This window comes from Palaemon carinicauda, chromosome 31 (assembly GCF_036898095.1).
Source record: "Palaemon carinicauda isolate YSFRI2023 chromosome 31, ASM3689809v2, whole genome shotgun sequence".
Classification (NCBI taxonomy): Eukaryota; Metazoa; Arthropoda; class Malacostraca; order Decapoda; family Palaemonidae; genus Palaemon; species Palaemon carinicauda.
In genome coordinates, this window is record NC_090755.1 from 24096922 (window position 1) to 24118574 (window position 21653).

Below are 21653 nucleotides of genomic sequence, written 5' to 3' on the forward strand. Positions count from 1 at the left end.
CTGCCTGTCGCGATAACCATATGCTCAGCATACCTCCAGGGGTTGGCGTGTGAGCATGCAGGGAGATCCTTAACCGAGATCTTCTTCGGTTCTTTGGACCCCATCATGGACCTGATGAACTCTTGATTTTCTTTCAGCCTGTCGTCCATAATGGCTTTGATCATCCGGAACATCTCTTAGGCGGATGGAATGGGTTCCGGGGTAGCGGAGGTAGACGGGAGAGACACTTCCGTCGGTGTAGGAGTACGGGCGGTGATGGAAGGAGGAGCGACCTCTTGCTCCGACTCGGTGTATTCCACCTGGTCCTCTTCATCTTCCGCACCTTGGGCCATAAGGGTCTTCTCCGTGTCCTCCGAAATATCCGACGTGTTCGTCGTTCTCGGAATCCAGGTGGCACTCGTGCATGGACTGGGCCATGACTACGTCTGGTTCCACCGTAATTTGGACAGTGGGGATCAAATCTTTGGGCACCACAGAATCGGGGGAGGCCTTTGGGAACAGAAGGAACCTCATTTCTTCAGTGGCCAGGTACAGTCCGGTGGCATTCTTCTGGAAGCCACGCACCCACTTGCGTAGCTTATCCCGAGAAGTGTCCCTGACCTCTGCTGAGGGAGGATTATGGAAGGCATCGACTAGGCGAGCTTGGCAGACCGTACTGTTCAGCGGGTCCCAGAACTTCAAATCCCCTTTCTTGTTAGCACAAGGGGCGTGAGTCCAACAAGCCGTATGCCCGTAGAAGTGCGGGCGTTTCACAGCGCAGAAGTCGAAGTCACACTTCATCTGCTTCTCCTGTGGAAGAAAGAGAAAATGAGTATGGGGGGAGTCATAAGAATGGCTCTTAAACTAAGTTAATATTAATCATTAATTTTAACTTGATAAAGGGTGTGATGCACAGAGGATTGAGATAGGAAAGAAACATACTCCGTGCATCCCGCCCGGCTGGTTACCGTAAGCTTCATCCTTGGACAATCCGAGGTGACCGAAGGCACAGGATAGAATTCCAGTAGAAGTCCATAGGGCAGATGGAATTCCATGGGAATTGTCAAGGATATAAGGTTGGGACTGAGGCCACTCAGTCCCAAATTAGGGGACTAAAGAATCCCAAAGGGTAACGGCTTCCGGCAACCAGCCGCGCTTAGATACACGCAGCATGCTGGAAATCTGTAAAATGCAAGAAGACAGCATGATTACCAATAGAACAGTACTAAGATGCTGATCCATTTACGTAAACAAACCATCTGGTTGCAGTTTAGGGCTATCAAAATCAGATGATAGCCAGTAGAAGGGGGTGCAAGTCGTCTTGACGCCTCCGGAAGGTTCCGGCAGACCGACGGCACGCCGGAGGCCGCTCCAGCAGAGTTTCTGGCATTAGGACAGACAATATAAAAGTCAAGAGTAATACCAGGGTGGCGGCCGCCGGCACAGCGGCGGCACGCCGGCAGAGGGAGCGGCGGCTCCTGCAGCCGGAGGTTGCCGGATTGGTGACAGGAACAAGGATGGTTATAGCAGAACCGGACTGCCGGCACTCCGGGGGCCGGCCGGCCGGCGAGCGGACGACCAAGCTATGAGGAAGGGGGAGAGCCATCGGCTGGAAGCCGGCGGCAGGCGGCAGTCCCCCGGCACACGGAGGACTGGCGGCCGAGGGGATATGGAATGAGTCACCAAGGTAGGAGGTGGGTATCACCGACAGTGGAGGCGGCAAGGGACCGGCACCCGGATAGTGAAAGAGACAGAGGGAGGGATGTAGGGGGTCTGGCCATGGACTCCCAGACATCCCCCCTGAGTGGGTGTACCCATGATAGAGGCTGACTCTATCACCCAGAAGCAGGGGCCGCAGAGGACCGGGAGCTAAGGTAGCCCAAGGGAGGGCTAGGGGACACCCAAAGGGGGGGGGGGGGGAGACCCCTGCATACAGAACACATCCAGTGGCTAACCCCATAGGACACTATGAAGGGTATATGTACCAGAGCGGACTGTACACAAAAGCTCAAGGTAGCCCTATCACTCCACCCTAAGGAGGAGTTGTAGGACAGGGGACAGATGGGTATAGACTAACCTAAGTATAGGCTAGGCCATACAAGAGATAGGTGGGGAGGGGAGAAGAGAAGGGTCTTCCATGGAGGGGGTTCTGTACCAGAGCGGCCACTAAGGAAGGGAGGACACTCCCTAGCCTAAGGTAAGGAAGCTTGACTGAAAACGGTGCATGTGTATAGTTTCAGCAAGGAACAGAATTAACCCCTCCAAAACCTAACCTAGAGCAGGGATGTACGTCCTGAACTAGGAAGAATTGAAGACATATCGCTATTGCAGGAAAGTCGTAGACCTAGACCTAGCCCTAGCAATAGAGGAAGGACTAGCCGTTCCTCACTCTCAGGCGCAACCCTAAGGCGATAAAATACTCTGATAAGAGCTTGATCCCCTTACGTGGTAGGGGGAGCAAGGCTACACAGAGGGAATGCCCTAGGGCAGTGGGATGAAGGAAGCATATAGGGGTCCTACATGTAGGTTAGGTTAGAAAGACACACTAACTAACCTATCCCCTATATGGTCCCTGAAGGCGAAAACACTTGCATCACAGTCAATAGTATTGTAAAATAATGCCACTATCTTCATAAATAAGCCTAGGATCACTGATAAATATCATGCATGAACACTGATATAGGCGCTCTGGCCTGGGGGCTATAGTAGCCAACTGGTATGGGGTCAATCGATGACTGGTAAAAAAGCGTCAAAACACGATATAAAAGTTCCTAGCTATGAAGACTAAATAAACTAATAGTATCGATTAGTAAATAAGGCCGGAAGCGTTGTTGAGGCTAACTAAATAAGGCATGCAGAACAACAACGACGCCATAAAATGGCGGGTCCGGTTGAGGCACAGCTCTGCCACAAAACATCAAATATCTCGAAAAGTAAAATTTACTTTACGGTCAGAGCTTAACTAAACAATACTGGAACCTTGTACTCAACTTTCCAGAAGAAGGCGAGGCCGAAAGTAGCGACATGATGAAGATGCAAGTCGATAAAGTGAGCACAGGAAAATCCGTCTAAGTAAGGCGAGCTACTTTACAAAGGATGAAGACGGACGTGACGTCATTTAGCAATGGCGCCCGTTTGTTTACGTCTCGAGTATCAAAAGTAGCCACGGACGAGATTAGTTGTGGAACGGCTCCCAGCTATTCTCCGCCTTTACACACCGAAGGTTAACTCTATTCGTGGTGTAGATAGCTATGTGGCGCGTTAATACATGCGTCCCCTGTTGATATACGATGTCTTAAAAGGGAAACCTTTAGGATACTCGCTCCAGAAGTTAGAATTCTGTGATAACCTGTGGTTAAATTCTCTGGGAATACTGTATCTTGGTAGTTATTTACCCAAGGAAGCTACCAAAAAGGAACCTTCCATCAGGACGCCATGGCTTGAGCCCAAAAAACACATTTACATAATTTTCTTGACATTCAAAATTTCTTTATAATGCATATTACATCAACGCCAATATGTTATAGGGTATCACATTTTCCATACAGTTCGTTTATAGACCTTATTATTAGTTATAATAGGAATACGCTCTCTCTCTCTCTCTCTCTCTCTCTCTCTCTCTCTCTCTCTCTCTCTCTCTCTCTCTCTCTCTCTCTCTCTCTCTGTATTTTGTTTTTAATTCGGCTGTATCTTCATATTGTTTTTTTTTTTGAAAATTATTAAAAAATTCTATGTATCATTATGCGATGTTTCGATTATGGGAATAGTAACGCATTGGAAGGAAATCACTTGATTTGCCTCTCGCCTTCTGCCAGAAATATGACGTCATCAGACTTTTTTTTTCTTAAATTTACGGTAAGTTGTATTAATCTTATAATTAATGATACAGACCACTAAAACACTTGATATCGTTACTGGGTGTTTCGATGATGGGAATGTTGTAATAAGATTACTCAATAACAATGAAAGGAAATCATTCGGTTAATCATCTCACTTCCGCCAGATATATGACGTCACAAGACGTGACGTACAGTAAACTCTACGAAGAATGACTTGCAAAATATCTAAATTAATTTTCTTTGTTTCTTGCAAGAAATGAAAAGAAAATACTAACTTAACAAACTAAAGTATTTCATTTTTATAATGTAAAAGGAAATATATTATTTTCAAGAAAATATTTGTCCTAATAGTATATTTTCTTGAGATAAACATCGATCCATTATCAGAGATTAAAAAAGTAGCGTACAGTCAAATTTACGCTACAGTGAACCCTCGTTTATCGCGGTAGATAGGTTCCAGTCGCGGCCGCGATAGGTGAAAATCCGCGAAGTAGTGACACCATATTTACCTATTTATTCAACATGTATATTCAGACTTTTAAAACCTTCCCTTGTACGTAGTACTGTTAACAAACTACCCTTTAATGTACAGAACACTTAATGCATGTACTACAGTACCCTAAACTAAAACAGGCACAAATATTAAAGGTGATTTTATATCATGCATTTCCTAAACATGCTAAAAAGCACGATAAAAAATGGCAACCAATGTTTTGTTTACATTTATCTCTGATCATAATGTAGAAACAAACTGGAGGTAGAGCTTTGCTTATTACCCAGACATATTTCCCATACTTTTCCCTTAGAACTACATCACATCTTCCTACTTTAGATATATATATATATATATATATATATATATATATATATATATATATATATATATATATATATATATGTGTGTGTGTGTGTGTGTGTGTGTGTATATATATATATATATATATTTATATGTATACACATATACATACCTACATATATACATAAATACATGCATACATATATATATATATATATATATATATATATATATATATATATATATATATATATATATATATTACTGTATATATATGGGTTATGGAAAAAATCCGCGAAGTGGTGAATCCGCGATGGTCGAACCGCGAAGTAGCGAGGGTTCACTGTACATAGTACTCATGACAAGCGATACAGACCCTCAAAATAATTTAATATTTCGATAATGGAAATACTAATATTAATCTTTAGCCTATTGGAAGGAAATCACTGTATTGCCCGGAAGCTTTCTGCCAGTGATGTGACGTCACCAGACATAATATGAACTTGACAAATATTAAAACTTTTCTTAATGTATTTTTAACTGAAAATAAATACTGAATATTAACAATAAAAGAAAATTATAATTTACCAAGATAAATCAGTTTATATGTATACAAGAAAATAGATTATTTTCAAGGAAATATTCGTCCGATAAATTTGTGACGTCATCACCCTGAAATGGTCGTAAAGTCAAATAGTCGTATGTCGCATAGGTCATAAGTCGAGCAATACCTGTAAATAGATAAATTAACATTCAATCTTTCTCAGAGAAATAGCGAGCCTTACTATAGAGGTTGATGCAGCGCCAGCAGCTGCAACAGCAGGAAGTGCATCAAGGCCTTTATGAGAATAGAGTGTAAGAGTATATCTCCCACCACGGGCAGATCTTTTATGATTTAATGTATTATGTTTAAAACTTTTTTTTTTTTTTACATAAAACTTACCCGCTGGTTATATGAGAAGGCCTGCAGCAAGCAGAACCTAAGCGGCAGCGGGACGAAGCTCGGAAGTTAATCGATGAAGGCGCGGAGCGTCAGCGGCAGGCAGCCGCCAAGTGTCAGCTTGACGACCCACGCCAGTCGAGTCATGAATTGGCAGAGCATCAGCGCACGCATCACACCTGGACGCGGCGGAGTGTCAGCGCGAGCATCGCGTGAGCGCGGCGCGCCAGGACGCGGCGGAGCTTCAGCGCCAGCTAGATTCTTCCCATAGTAAAACCAATCGTGACAGCAAACGCAAGGCGAGTGGCTTTCAATTGGATTTGGATATGGAACAACGCAAGCGCGCCCATGTCACCACTGATGCGCTTGCACAGGAAGGTCAACGTTTTTATCAAAGCACAGCTCCAATCAGATGACGTTCTATGTTCTTCCTGTCTACTAGACTAGGAAGTTAATAGTCATGTATGCACGCGAACAAAACTTACCCTCGCAGCAGGTGTGTTGAGATGCTTAACCTGTTAACCGTCCCTCTCCCTGACCGTTTTCGCTTTGTGAGCGTCACCCCCTATCCAGCGGATTGGCGCTTAAGCTTAGACCGTGCGGTCTCATCTTCTTGATGCATTTTTTTTTTATTATTCTTTTCTTATGAACTTGTTTACTTTTTTATTTTTTATTTTTTTGTATTTCTTTTCTTATTTTTTTCTTTTTTGTAAATATACTCATTTAGTTATTGTTGAAATAATGAAGAAATTAGGTAAAAAAAAATGCATGATTTCTTATATTTTTGTATTATTCATTTCTTATGAACTTGTTTACTTTTCTTTTATGATTTTTTGTATTTATTTTCTTATTGTTTTTTGGCATAAATATACATATTCAGTCATTGTTGAAATAATGAACAAATTACGTAGAAAATATCTGAGGAAATAAAGAAAATTGCAAATAAACATTTTTATTTTAATCATGAACAAAACATATTTATTATTTTGTATTCCTTTTCTATCTATATACCATGTCACTTTCCCCCAATTATGGGAGGTAGCCAACATCAAGGAAGAGAAAAGAAAAAAAAAACAAAGGGGGACATTCATCTCTTTGCTCCTCTCATATTCCAGTTCTATTTATTCCAGTGTGTGCCATTCTTTGAAACATGGTGCTGCACACAAACCAACATCACATTCTTTACACCAGTAGGATGTTTCCTTCCTTTTGCCATTTTTCCTGCAAAGAGCACATTTCCTTAGTGGTTTTTGCTTTTTTTCGGTAGGAGGGCAATATTCAGGGAAATGTCTTTCAAATAAGCGTGAAGGCTTTGCAACAAGTCTTGTTGGTCTTCTTATTGCATCCTTATTTCTTCTTGCATATGTAGACACCATTCTTTCAGCTAGCCTCAGTATAAACTCCCGTCTTGGAAACTTTCCACCAAGCATTTTGTACGTAATGAAAGCATTTAGGAGACACATGTCTAGCATGTGCCGAAATACCTTCTTGTAATACTTTTTCAGCCTGTTTCTTGCTGTTGAAAAATGTACCATAAGATTATCTGATAAATCAACACCACCCATATTGTTGTTATAGTCTTCAATTGCTTTTGGCTTAGACTTTTCATGTCCTCTCCTAGATTTTACAATTTTCATGGAATCATCGTGCAGAGTACTCAGAACACATACGTCTTTCTTGTCTTTCCATTTCAACACCATTGATTTGTTTCGGAATGCTGCTACGGTTTCACCTTTTTTTAGTTTAGCATTTTTTTATAAATGCTGGCACATCTCTTCTCGTGAGTCTCAGAGTGCCAACAGTTTCAGTTTCATTGTCAACAAGCATATCTGCGAGTGTGGGACTAGTATAAAAATTGTCTGTATAAAGACAATATCCCTTTCCTAAAAGAGGATCCATAAGAGACATAACAACTCTAGATGTCACAGGAAGATTCTTGTATTTATCCAAAAATGTTGTGTTTTTACCTGAATAAATACAAAAGTTCCATATATAGCCAGTGCTACTTTCACAAATTTCAAAAAACTTTATACCAAATCTTTTCCGCTTTGCTGGGATATATTGAACCCATGAGAGGTTCCCCTTCCATCCCATCAGAGACTCATCAATAGATATATTCTTTCTTGGAATATAATTTTCCCGAAACTTCTTCAAAATAAGGTCTGTGAATGGTTTTATTTTAGCTGTCTTTCTTCCAGGCCCATCTGTTATGGTTGCATTGTCTACTAAATGCAGGAATTTTGCAGCAAATCAAATCTGCGACCACTCATCACTTTCCGATAAAAAGGAGTAGCAATACTTTCACGTGATGTGAAATACATTGAATTTTCTAACTTTGAATCAATGCCCTGCAAAATAAGTAGGCCTACAAACAGTTTCATTTCACACGCATCTGTATCATACCACCTATTTACTCTTGATTGTGAGGATAATCTATCACCATTTTCATCTAGAAATTCCCCTGCATATCTGTTAGTTTCTGTCACGAGATAATCAATAACTTCTTCATCAAAAAATTTTGCAAAATATTCCATTGGATTTTCCTTATCTATGATGATGAACTTTACACCACTATCTCCACGAAATGTGAAGGGAAGCTTGCTCTTTCCTTTCCTCGTCCAGTCAGACGGCAAAACGTTTTCGTCATCACTCGATGAAAATTCATCTTCATTCTCACTAGAGCACGTAGAGCTATCACTCTCATCTTGAATTTCCTCTTCACCATCAGTACTTTCTTCTCCATCAGTACTTTCCTCAATCATAAATCGTATTTCCTCCTCTGATAGCGTAATTTTTTTTACGAGCGCTCATCGTGAAGGGTAGGGGGGAGGGTAGCGGGGAGATGAGAAAAATACAGGAGACCCGTCTCAGCCGAACGCCAAATGCGTACTGAAGAAACAGCTCTACTAAACGTTGTATCGAGTGAACGCAGTTGCCAATGATTACCAGATTTGGCGAGGGTGTTGCCAGACGATGTTCCTTTCGTTTTCTATACGTATGAGCGTGATATGCCGTCGAAGACACCTTGAAAGTATCTTCTAAAGTGGTGGACGTCATATGCCGTCAAGTGCGGTTGCGCAAAGAAAATGGAGGACGGCATATGACGTCGGAGACGGTTAACAGGTTAAACGGGAAGCAATCGAGTGTGTTTTTTCTTCCACGAGAGAAGCGGAAGGTAGACAAATCACATATAATCCTGGCTCTTCCTCTGGAATCTGAAGCACATTCAGGGAAGAAAGAGTTTGTCCTTGTCGAAGGACGCACAACCTAGACTTGGTAGTCAACAATCAGCAACTTATCCCGCAGTAACTGATGTTCGTCGGAAGTTTTTTCTGTTGAAAAAAGGTGAGGTGTCAGCATCAAAATTGGGTAACTCATAATTCTTCGAGAGAAAAAGTGCTCAGTTTGCTTCTGTTCACACTTCTTCTCCGCCCCCAGTTTGGGGGAAATGTCTAGCACTTAATTCTGGGGTCTAGCGACTACTGTTGACAGTATCTCACAGCATGGGATACGTTCAGGTCGCGCACAAGGCGCGCTGGAAATGTCATAATGACTCTCCCAGGTCGCTCACGGGACTGCGGTTGATGATCTCTCATAGCCTTCACTCACACTTGAGTTGACGCACAAGCTTTTCCGCGAGTGTAGGTTTGGTCTGAGCTAAAAGAAGTCATTTTAATCTCTCTTTAGCTTTTAAGATTCTTGGGGGGCGCGGGAATTTTTTCTCTTAAAAGAGATGGTTTTCCGTTGGTATCAGACAGGGTAGTTCTCCTCGCAAAGATATGCTCTTGTTACGGGAAGCGTTAGAGCAGAAGCTTGTAGCAGCGCAGACGCAGACACCAGTCTGGTCGTATGTTGGATGCTGACAGTCAAAGTTGATCCTTTCAACAAGTTAGTCCTATCTTCGCGGTCTGCGGGACACGCGACTACCACTCATGTGGACTCATGCTACACGCGGGCAACTCTCGGCAAATGGGTCTATCTGAAATCCTAAGCAACCTAGACGCTTGTGCCAGCCTGGACAAATACTGGCTAAGGTCAGTCAGGTTTTCCTGTGTCATGATAGACTAACAGTTGCTTCTTTGCGACACGGACCGGACACGATGCTGTTGCCTCCTTGCAGCACGCTGTAGATTTACAACAGGCGGGATGCACACACAGCGCTGTATCCACTCGACAAGGTGAACGCATACAGCACGCTGGCACCTTACGGGAATGCAAACACATGCGACATTATAGTCGCATGCTAGACTCATACAGTCAAGTTTTTTTTTTTCCCCACAGCAGTATGGACAGACTGTTGTTTCTCCTTCGCGTCTCTCTGGCCTCGCAGCTAACGCTTCCTCGCGTCTCTCTGGCCTCGCAGCTAACGCTTCCTCGCGTCTCTCTGGCCTCGCAGCTAACGCTTCCTTGCGTCTCTCTGGCCTCGCAGCTAACGCTTCCTCGCGTCAAGCTTTGGCTTTTAGTATGTTGAAAATTTGCTGGTTACACACGATCAGGTCTTAACCTCACAGCATGAGGTTCACGTTGATGCTTCTTTTCAACAAGCCTAGCTTCAATATCGGTTTCTTGCTACCGATCTGTTGAGTATATACAGCAGGCTGGAACCATACTGGACTCATGCTTTTATTTTAAACCATCAAGCTTTAGGTCTAGCTGCCTCCAGTATTTCGGAAAACCCCTAGGATCTAGAGGGTTGTTTGAAGGAGACAGCTGAGGCTATTGCTTATACAAAGGACCTTTGCCTCAAGGTTTTGCCGCCCAAATAGGAGGTTTTATGGTGTGGTGAAGAGCTAAAGCCGTCTCTTCATTTGGTAGCTCTAAGACAAGGGGCCTGTTTGTTCTTAGACCTTAGAAGAAAACACATTTTTTCCTCCTCGACCATCAAAAGGTACAGGAGTATGCGGGCAGCTGTCTTCAGACGCAGAAGATTGGATCTATCAAATAAAGACCTTATAGATCTTCTCAGATCATTTGAGATGACCAGGAAGCGTCAGCAAGATTCGCTAGCCTGGAATTTAGGGGTCGTTTCTGGAATTTCGCGGTGGTGACAGATTCGAGCCTTTACACTTAGTTTTTTAAAGCCTAACTTTGTAGACTTTCTGAGTAAGTCTACCATAGTTGAGAGTCAGTGAAGTCCACGCTTTTAGCAAGAACATGGACTTCACAATAGTTAAGCCATAGGTGCCTTGCAACCTGGATTCTTGGTCATTATCAAAAGTCCTTCTCATCCATGGCCTAAATCTTTCGGGATCACTATCCTCTCAAATTTGGTTTGTGAAGAGCTGAGGAGAGTTGTTTTGCCCGGTTAAAACGATGAGGTTTTATCAGGACAGGACCAAAGAAGTTGAAAGTCTATTCATGTCTGGTGCATGGTCAAGAAGCCTGCGCTATCTATGTCTAAAACGCTCTATATCATCTTGTATAGACTTTAATTACAAAGGTTCTTTCACACTGTTATGTGACAGATCATAAGATGTCGAAAGAGTAAAGACTCATGAAGTTAGAGCTGTGGGAGCTTCTGTAACTTTTAAACTAAACTGTTCTCTGCAAAGCATCACGTGCACAGCCTTGTGGAGGGGTAATCCTGTATTCGCCTTGCATTACTTATACCGTATCCAGTCTCTTTGTGAGGACGTCGACGTTTTGGGATCACTCGTAACAACGAGTGCAGTAGTAGGTAAAACATCCATCACTACATATCCCTAAATTCCTAGTACCTCTGTTCTTCTCTTGGAACTGTTATATATGTTTTTTATGATTGTACGTGAAGATTGGTCGGCAATCTTCCGCAATCTTTGATCTAGTCAGGTGGTCATTTTGTTCCTAGAGAGCCCCCGGAACAAGGGTATTAGTTGAGATCCTGTCATGTTATAGGGTATTGAACCATTTGACAGCTCCTAGAGATTATCAGCCCCCTGGGTGGACCGCTGGATTTTCTAAGGTTAGCAGACAAAATGAGGCAGAGCATTGCTGTCGGCTTCCATATCAGGTGAGAACCTCTTAATTTGTTTATGTAACTCTTTAAGTGAATTTCCAATTATGTAGCTGTCTCTGACCCGCCACCAAGGGTGTCAATCAGCCATTCTTATATAACCAGCGGGTAAGTTTTATATTTAAAAATGATATTTTTCATAATGAAAAATTTATGAATATACTTACCCGCTGGTTAAATAAGTTAAAAACCCACCCTCCTCCCCTCTAGAGACCTTGGGGCATGGAAAATCTGAAATGGGTTGGTATAGTTCTACCTATAGTACCCCGAGGGCACTATTGTACACCTGGCATATCTGCGATTTGTCGCGCAAGATTTTGAATTTTCTGCTGGGGCGTCCAGGGACTTGAGCCATTCTTATATAACCAGCGGGTAAGTATATTCAAAAATTTATTTCATTATGAAAATATAATTATAACACTCTGAAGAATAATTGATTATATACTGTATTATAAGTAAATGGAAATGTTATTAATTATAATTTGTTCCGTAACCGAAATACAAACCATGCGATTTACATAGGGTATTACTTTCGGCGTAGCTGAATGACAAGCCATTAGATTTTTAACGAGGGTTAACTACCCCCTCACTAGTTAGCAATAGGATAGGGGAGGGGTGGCTAGCTACCCCTCCCCCCTCACACACTGGTGAACTGATTCACTTCATTTTTGGCTTGGGTGATAGTCAGACGTGTCTGCTCTCACCCTCGCATATTGACAGCCTTAATTTTTTTTTTTTTTGCTTTTTCTTACAGTTGTGTGTTCGGAAGTTGGCCTCTACCTCTATCATGCGGAAGTGCCCTGGCTTATCCGACCGTCCTTGTGGGACTTTTATGTCGGCGGTCGAGAAGGATCCTCACACCTTGTGTCCGTACTGCAGAGGTCAACGGTGTGATAGAGACAAAGTTTGCAGGGAGTGGTCTACCTTCCAGTGGGAGAGGTTTTCCCGGCGACGGTCAAGTTCAGGCGGGATCTTTCTCCTTCAAGGGTTTCCTTGAAGAAGGAAGGTTTCAAGGACACTTCATCCGTTGCCCGAACGTTCTCCGAAGCTCCTACTCGATCGGCCTCTCGTGAGTGGTAGCGTAGGCAATTCTTCTGTTGACCAACCTCGGGGTTCGGGAGAGGGAGTTGCCTCCTATAGAGAGGCAGCTCCTCCTCCTCCAGGGGAGGAACTTAATAACCCTGTATAATAATGATTTATTACAGCTTTGGGCTGCCTGGGGGCTTAAGGGTTCGCCCTCCAGGGAAGCCCTGTTTGACTTGATCCAGTTGGGAGCAGCCGTCAAACAGTCGCCGGCGATAGTGGAGGTAGATCGTCTGTTTAACGTCGACGTTGTTGTGGCAGAGGCTTCCGACGGGTCGGGTCAAACCCCTGCCTTGGTTGCGGAAATTGCTGAAGGCTCAGTTCCCCCCTCCGAACACCCTTCGAGGGAGGAGCTGAGTCCAACGGTCTCTCCTGCGGGTGATTCTCCCCCTCGGGGGAGTTCACTGACAGAGACTCCTCTTCAGAGGACCGACGATGGTGTTCCTGCCCCTAGAGGTCGTCTTCGCCGTAAGGCTCGCCCTCCTCTTCGCCGTAAGGCTCGCCCTCCTCTTCGCCGTAAGGCTCGCCCTCCTCTTCGCCGTAGAGGTCTTCCTTCTCCCTACAAGGGAGTTAAGAGGCGCCTCTTCAGTTCTTCGCCCTCGACTTCCCCCGTAGAGGATCCTCCTCGATGTGAGTCGACCGTTGCAGCTGCATCACTAGACCTCTTTGCAGATCGTTCTCCTACACGTGCCAGACCTGTGGACCTTCCTTAACCGTTCTTAGAAGCAGATGTGCAGTGAGCGCCCACGCACCCCGTTATCCAACGGGCACCGGTCCCTTCGGGTCTAAAGGGCTTGTCTCACAATGTGAGCATGTCCCTTAAGTGCCAGGTTTCACCTGTGCGTCCACGTTCTTCTGCGCGCTCGCTCGCAGTAGCGCGCAAGCGCTCTCCTGCTGTTGCTGATAACCATCCTGCACCAGATTCAACACGCCAGCGATCTCCTGCAGCAGTCAACTCGTCAACGCTCTCCCCTCTTAACGAGAGAATGCCTTGATGAAGTCATTGGGCTTCAGCACGGCATATCATTCCCGTGCTGAAGGCTTGTGACGGGCAAGAGGGCTCTCGAACTGGGGAATTTCTTTTCCTCAGTTTGACTCTAAATTTCTCTCATTCTTTTTCTATTACCTCTTATTGCTTATTCCTCCTTCATAATTATCAGCTGTCTCCAACCTTGCTGTCAAAACTCTTTTACCCATTTCACTGTCCAGGTTTTTTAGAGGGGACATTGTATCCATGATCGGTTTTTATTTCAAAATCAATTGTGGGAGCTGTGGTGGTCTTGCCAACTGCCCGAAAATGTTTGGACACCTAGGAGTGTCAGTATTCCCATACTGGCACGCGGAACTATCTCTTAGGAAATTTGGCCTTCGGATTCCAGGGGTTGGCGATTTTATAGAGATAGGACTCTCGGCATTCTGTCCGGTTTGCCTGCCACTATGATTAGAGTGGGGATGATTGTATTCTTGAAATGCTCTCAGTCCCATCAAGCGGGTTTGGCATACACTTGAGCCACTCTAATCATAGTGGTACCATCCCTTTGTGGTAGGGTAGGGAGTGGACATTTGGTAAGCAGCTTTCACAGGTGTCATTGGTGGAGAAATTAATTCCAGGAAAGGCTAACGGTGTCTTCTTTGGAATTTCAGACAGTCTTAATTTTTTTCTCTCCCTTAAACTATATTTTTTTCCATTGTTTTTTTTTCATTGTTATTATGACCCCTTCCCTCCCCCTGAAAAAATAATTAATGAGTAAACTTAATATTCCCCGTACCCCTGGATCAAATGGCGAACCCCAGACACCGTTGACGACTTCTGCTTGTTTAAATAGGGAAAGCTCTGTTGACAACCTCGGCAATAAAAAGGATTCCTCCAACAATACTTCTCTGACCAGTGTTGTTAAAGACAATTTATCGACACTGGTGGGAAATGATGCTTGTAATAACCGTAATACTTTACTCTCTGGTTCTGGCTCATTACCAGATCCAACAAAAAATCTGAAAATTCTCCACTTAAAAAACATACCAATTGGTTGTAGCTATGACATAATTCATGAAGCCTTCTGTAGATTTGGAGCAATCAAAGAAATTTTAATGGAGCTTAATGGTAGTAAAGGCTTTTGGGAAGCTTGGGTATCATTTTCAAGTTTTGAGATTGCTTTAGAAGCAAATAAAAATTTAGAGAGCATAAAAATTGACAATTGTTTGATTTCTGGGGCTTTATGTGATAAAGCACCAAGACACCTAGAGGTATATAAACCAGAAGAATGGATGGAAAAAGAAATAGAGCATAGACTTCCAGAAGTAAGAACCCCCAAGCCCCCAACATGGATAATTGCATCTGGAAAGATAGATAATTATAACTATTATAAGATTAGTAAATTTATACAAAAAAAAGTTGGATTAATTAAAAGTAAGGATATTAGTAGATACGGTAAGCAATCTGTTTTGATTAATGCAAAATCAGATACTCAAGCTCACATGCTTTGTGGCATGAAGATTGCAGAAATTGATCCTATTAAGGATATTAAACCACATATGAGCTTCAGCTATGGTAAAGGAGTAGTTTTTGATAAAGATCTATATGAATTCTCAGAACCAGAAATTCTGGACATGTGCCCTGCTAATGTTTGGAAAGTAAGTAAGATCCCTCAAACAAGCATGGTAGTTTTAACATTTGAAACCCCTGTTATACCAGATCATATAATTATTGAGAATGAAAGAGTACGTGTTCGAGAATATAAACCTAGGCCTTTACAATGCTTTAATTGTTTCAAGTACGGTCACCCCTCCCGGTACTGCAATAATACGAAGATCTGTATTAACTGTTCTTTGTTAGAACATGGCCAATGCAACAGAGATACAACCTGTGCAAACTGTAAAGATAATCATAAACCAAATGATAAAAGATGTAGAGAATACAAGAATGAAGAAGCTGCAATCTTGAAACCAAATGCTGAACATATAAGTGTAGGTTATGCAAAGCATTTACTCAATCGGCAACTTAATTTTGCTCGCGCGGTTAAGATGCCAACAAAAGATTATAATCCACTACCCCTTACTACCACAGGGGGACCAGTGGCAGCACCTGGCCCGTCAGGTGCATCTCCCTTAGTGGTAGTAGCCCAGCCATCTGGGTCAAGTGCTCAGGCTATAAAAGCCAGAGCACAAACCTCCAAAGAGGTCAATATGGTGTCCAACACACCAAAAGTATTGTCACCGATAGGAGCATCTCCCCTAGAGGTAGTAGCCCAGCCTTCTGGGTTAAGTGCTCGAACTGTAGAAGTTCTAGCACAATCCTCCAAGGAAGCCAATGTGGCTTCCACCACCTTAAATGTATTGTCTCAGGCAGAATCTCTACCTGATTTGATGGAGATTGGAAAACAAGATCTTCCAAAGAGGAAAAGGTCCCCATCATCCTCACCTTCATCTAAGTCAGGTAAGTGCCCTACTGCTCATGATCCTAAGGTTGACTCTTATAAAGATTCTAGAAAGAAAGAAAAGAAGAGTAGTGGCCTAGTAAAGCCTTCCATCTCCAGGCCTTACATGGCTTCATCTGAAAAGTCCCAAAAGACAAATGAGACAAAGAAAAATAATAACAAAAGATAATGTCTATCATCCAGTGGAATTGCAGAGGTCTAAGTACTAGCATTGAGCAAATAAAAACTTTAACCAGGGACTCAGACACGAAGGTAATTTGCCTACAGGAAACCAAGATCGGTGACAAACCATTTAATCCTGGACTCAATTATCATCTTTGTAGATCCCCTCCTTTGCAAGCTGCAAGAGCTCAAGGTGGTACAGGTTTTATTATTCACAAATCTGTAAAATTTGAAACAATCCCACTCAATACACCACTACAGGCATGTGCAGTTAGAACTCATATCGGGAAAAAAATTACTTTATGCTCGCTATATATTGAACCATCCTTAGAACTTTTCCTCTTAGATCATGCTGGTAATCCAAGAAGGCTTAGACTTTCTGACCTCCAAGACTTGATCAATCAGCTTCCTGCCCCTTTTATTTTAATGGGTGATTTTAATGCAAAGCATACTTTATGGGGTGGAAATGTGTGCGATAGATGGGGTAATCTTGTTGAAGAATTAATCGACAACAATGATGTAATACTAATGAATGATGGTTCTCCAACTAGGTATGATGTATTCCACAACTCTACATCAGCCATTGATTTGTCAATCTGTTCCTCATCCATTCGATTGGACTACCTTTGGTCAGTAAATGAACACCTACATGGCAGTGACCATTGGCCAATAATGTTAAATTATGTCCATAATCTTCCTTCTCAGTGTCCACCAAAATGGAAGATAGATGAGGCAGACTGGGCAGCTTATGAAAACTGTTCACACACTGATAAAGAATATGATGAATTTACATCTCCAGTGCATGCCTATCAACATCTTGAAAATATTATTGATGATAATGCTAGCAAGTTTATACCTAAAACATGCGGTTTACTTCATCGCTCTGTAGTTCCTTGGTGGAGTAAAGAATGTGCCAACGCAAGAAAAGTGACCCGAACTTGCTTCAGAAGATACTTGAGGACAAACTATTTAGCAGATAGAATAGCATATCTCAGAGCCTGTGCCAAACAAAAAAGAATTTTTAAAAAAGCAAAGAGAGCATCTTGGAAGAAATATATATCTAATATTAATACCAAAACTCCTTCAAAGGAAATATGGGACAAGATTAGAAAACTTCAAGGTAAATTCGTCCCTAAGCCTCTACCAATATTAAGGGAAAATAATAGATATATATCTGACCCCAAAGATGTAGCAGAGGTTCTTGCTAAGCACTTTGCTCATGTATCAAGTGCTGACAACTATTCCCCAGCATTTCAACAAATTAGAGCATCAACATCTGTTGTTCCTCCTGCTTCTTCAAATACTGAAGCTTTTAACCTGCCTTTTAGTATGGAGGAGATGCAAAATGCTATCTCCAGCTCTTCTTTAACTGCCCCAGGTGAGGATGGCATCCGGTATGAAATGATATCACATCTTCCAGTGGATACCAAGGAATTTTTATTAGAAACCTTTAATGGTCTATGGGCTTCCCATACATCTCCTGATTCCTGGCATACTTCAATTGTAATTCCAGGCCACAAGTCTGGTAAAGACCCAGAACTGCCATCTAGTTATAGGCCCATATCCTTGACCAGTTGCATATGCAAACTATTTGAGAGAATGATCAACAATAGACTTGTGTGGTATCTAGAATCAAAAAATCTTTTATCTAACAGACAGTTTGGTTTTAGGAAGAACCGAAGTACTCTAGACCCTTTGCTGATGTTATCAAGGGAAATTTCAAATGCTTTTTCTAACCAAAACCAGGTGGTGGGTGTCTTTTTTGACCTTGAAAAGGCATATGACACCACCTGGAGGGGTGGTATTTTAAAGCAATTGGCCTCGTGGGGTATAGGAGGACATATGTTCTCTTTTATTGAAGAATTTTTATCAAACCGCTCCATTAAAGTGAGAGTAGGGTCAGAACTATCTTCATCCTACATGCAAGAAGAAGGTGTCCCCCAAGGCAGCGTATTGAGTGTGACCTTGTTTGCTGTTGCAATTAATAGTCTCATTAGTCACATACCTCCTGGCATACAAGGATCACTATTTGTCGATGACTTTGCAATTTATTGTAGTGGATCATCTGCACTACAAGCATGCCAAAATCTTCAAATTGCAATAAATGCTGCTTCCGCATGGGCAAATTCTCGCGGATTCATGTTTTCTCCTCAAGACCAAAGCCATTCGCTTTACTCGTACTCGTAAAAGGGAAGAGATCCCCACCCTTTTCTTAAATGATTGTATTTTGCCATATGAGGATAGTGTCAAGTTTCTTGGAGTCATTTTCGACAAGAAAATGACATTTGGTCCCCATATAAATGACCTATCTATCAGGGTTAAGAAGTCACTGAACATTCTGAAAGTGATATCGCATTTTGATTGGGGTGCTGATAGAACAACTTTGCTTAGAATTTATACATCTTTGTGTCTGAGCAAGTTAGACTATGCATGCCAAATATATGGGTCAGCTACAAAGACTTTACTTGGAAAACTTGATATTGTTCACAATGCTGGGCTTCGCATCTGCACAGGTGCTTACAGAACATCTCCCATTGACAGTCTCTATGTTGATTCTGGCATACCTCCCCTTTCCATTCGCAGAGAGGAGTTGAGTTTGAGGTTTTTAGCTAGGTCCCTTGCTGTGAGAAACAATCCTAACTGTAAATATGTTAGGGCGCCTTTAGATCGGGCTCCTAACAGATCTAGAGTGCCTAAGCCTTTGGAAGTACAGCTGAAAAATGATGCTAGAGAAGTAGGCTTGTTAACAGCACAGATAGCAGAGGTAGGATATCCCAAGTCTCCTCCTTGGTGTAATCCACCTGTTAAAGTATGTTTTACGGCAGGAGGGAAAAATACCTTACCTAGTAGGGTAATGAAAAGTGAGTTTTTAAATCATGCTGCTCAACATCATGGGAAACATGTTTTTACAGATGGCTCCAAATCGGCTGCAGGAGTTGGAAGTGCAGCTGTGATGGGGGATATTGTTATTAGAAGGAAACTCCCATACTCTTGTTCAATTTTTACTGCTGAGCTGTACGCAATAATTCTCGCAGTCCAACATATTTTTAAAAATGGCAACCAAAATAGTTTTTATACAATTTTTACGGATTCCAATAGTGTTTTACTCTCATTAAAACAAATTATGCCAGGCCATCATCTAGTACAAGAGGTGCAGGACTGGTTAGTACTTCTGCAATCTAGGAAGAGTATCAGTGTTCACTTCTGTTGGGTCCCTGCCCATGTTGGGGTGGATGGGAATGAACAAGTTGATAAGGCAGCAAAGGAAGCTTCAGGGCTAAGTAATCCATCCCCCTTGAGTATTCCTTACAAAGATCTTAAAAGTGAGATTCATCTTTACTGTAAAAATAAGTGGCAAGCTCGATGGTCTGAACTGACCACCAATACAAAATTGAAACAAATCCACCCATTGGTGGATAAATGGTCATGTTGTAATTCTACAAGTAGAAGGGATACCATTATTTTAACTAGGCTGCGTATTGGCCATACACATGCAACGCACAATTATTTAATGAAGAGTGGGGAAGGGAGACAGGCCCCTCTTTGTAATACCTGTCAAGTGACAATGGATGTTAAACATATTTTAGTCGATTGTCCTGTTTTTAATCTCCAGAGGAGGACACATTTACTCCAGGACAAACCGTTAAGAGATATACTGGGGGAAAACTGTAATACCCTGAACTTGAGAAAATTTATACAAAGTATTGGGTTATATTACGAGCTATGATTGATTTTATTAATTTATTTATTTATTTTACCCTTTTAATCCCTATTTATTTCACATCTAGATTTTATTGTATGAAAGTGTTACGATTTGTATTAAAGGTTAAAATGATACCAAATGGTGTGAGTGTACAGATATGATTGAATGATTTTCGTTATATAGCGCTGAATGGCCTTTGATGCCCCAGTGCTTGGCTTAATGCCTAAATCCCATATTCAATTCAATTCAATCATCAACGCTCTCCTGCGCGCCACCGATCTCCTGTGCTCCAGCGATCTCCTACTCGCTAGCGCGCATCTGTGCGCCCACGATCTCCGTCTTGCCAGTGATCTTCTCCTGCGCACCTACGCGCCATCGTTCGCCCGCGCGCCCACGATCTCCGGATCTGGGCGCAGGCAAGAAGGCTCTTCCTTCTCCCTCTCGCCTGCGATCACCTGCAGCCTTTGGAACTCACCCACGCGTCAGCCCTCGCCTGCGCGCCATCGTGCGCACTTCCAGAGTTGGACGAGACACTACGCACCCATGAGAAGTCTCCTGTACACGCCCACGCGCTTCTACACCTACCGGTCCTGCGCCCCAGCTGTCTTCTCCAGACCGTGCACCTGCGCACCCGCGGGATCCATTGCCTGCGCGCAAGCACTCTCCCGCGCGCCCACGATTCTACTCGCCGAAGGTTGCCTACGCGCCCACGATTCTACTCGCCAAAGGTCACCTACGCGCCCACGCTCTTATCTCACCTTGCCCTATGCGCCATCGCTCGCCAACACACCGTCGCTCGCCTGCGCGCCGTCATTCTCCCAGCCCCCACCGCTCGCCCTTACGACCGCGCGTACCCTCGCCCTTACGACTGCGCGCACCCTTCCCCTTACGACCGCGCGCACCCTTCCCCTTACGACCGCGCGCACCCTCCCCCTTACGACCGCGCGCACCCTCCCCCTTACGACCGCGCGCACCCTCCCCCTTACGACCGCGCGCACCCTCCCCCTTACGACCGCGCGCACCCTCCCCCTTACGACCGCGCGCACCCTCCCCCATACGACCGCGCGCACCCTCCCCCATACGACCGCGCGCACCCTCCCCCTTACGACCGCGCGCACCCTCCCCCTTACGACCGCGCGCACCCTCCCCCATACGACCGCGCGCACCCTCCCCCATACGACCGCGCGCACCCTCCCCCATACGACCGCGCGCACCCTCCCCCTTACGACCGCGCGCACCCTCCCCCTTACGACCGCGCGCACCCTCCATTTACGACCGCGCGCACCCTCCCCCTTACGACCGCGCGCACCCTCCCCCTTACGACCGCGCGCACCCTCCCCCTTACGACCGCGCGCACCCTCCCCCTTACGACCGCGCGCACCCTCCCCCTTACGACCGCGCGCACCCTCCCCCTTACGACCGCGCGCACCCTCCCCCTTACGACCGCGCGCACCCTCCCCCTTACGACCGCGCGCACCCTCCCCCTTACGACCGCGCGCACCCTCGCCCGCGAACCTGCGATTTTTACATCGCGCGACCCCAAGCGTGATCCCTGCTGGGTTTCGCAACGCGAGCAGCCTAGCGAGTCTCCAGGAGCGTGTACAACCAGGTCATCATCTTGACAATCCCACCCCCTGCAAGCGCAGAACAGCGTGCCCGCAGGAGGAGGGGAAGTCTTCAGAGGTCTAGGCACCAATCTTCTTCTTTTCAGGCAGGCCCGATGGT

General features: G+C 44.0%; 1 protein-coding gene across 1 annotated transcript; it reads right to left on the minus strand.

The window, feature by feature from the left end:
- Nucleotides 1-7297: 7297 nt before the first annotated feature.
- On the minus strand, nucleotides 7298-8316 carry LOC137624638 (piggyBac transposable element-derived protein 4-like). The gene is made up of 2 exons (XM_068355596.1): nucleotides 7854-8316; nucleotides 7298-7758 (listed from the first exon to the last, which is right to left on the minus strand). Exons 1-2 carry the CDS (start codon nucleotides 8314-8316, stop codon nucleotides 7298-7300), a joined length of 924 nt encoding a protein of 307 aa, XP_068211697.1.
- Between the last annotated feature and the right edge of the window lie 13337 nt (nucleotides 8317-21653).

What these genes read in the sequence shown, in the direction of transcription:
- LOC137624638 (XM_068355596.1), bottom strand. Translation starts at nt 8,316, where the DNA reads ATGATTGAGGAAAGTACTGATGGAGAAGAAAGTACTGATGGTGAAGAG. An exon ending in GTATTTCACATCACGTGAAA is followed by an intron (nt 7,759 to 7,853) that starts GTATTGCTACTC and finishes CAACCATAACAG; the next exon opens with ATGGGCCTGGAAGAAAGACA.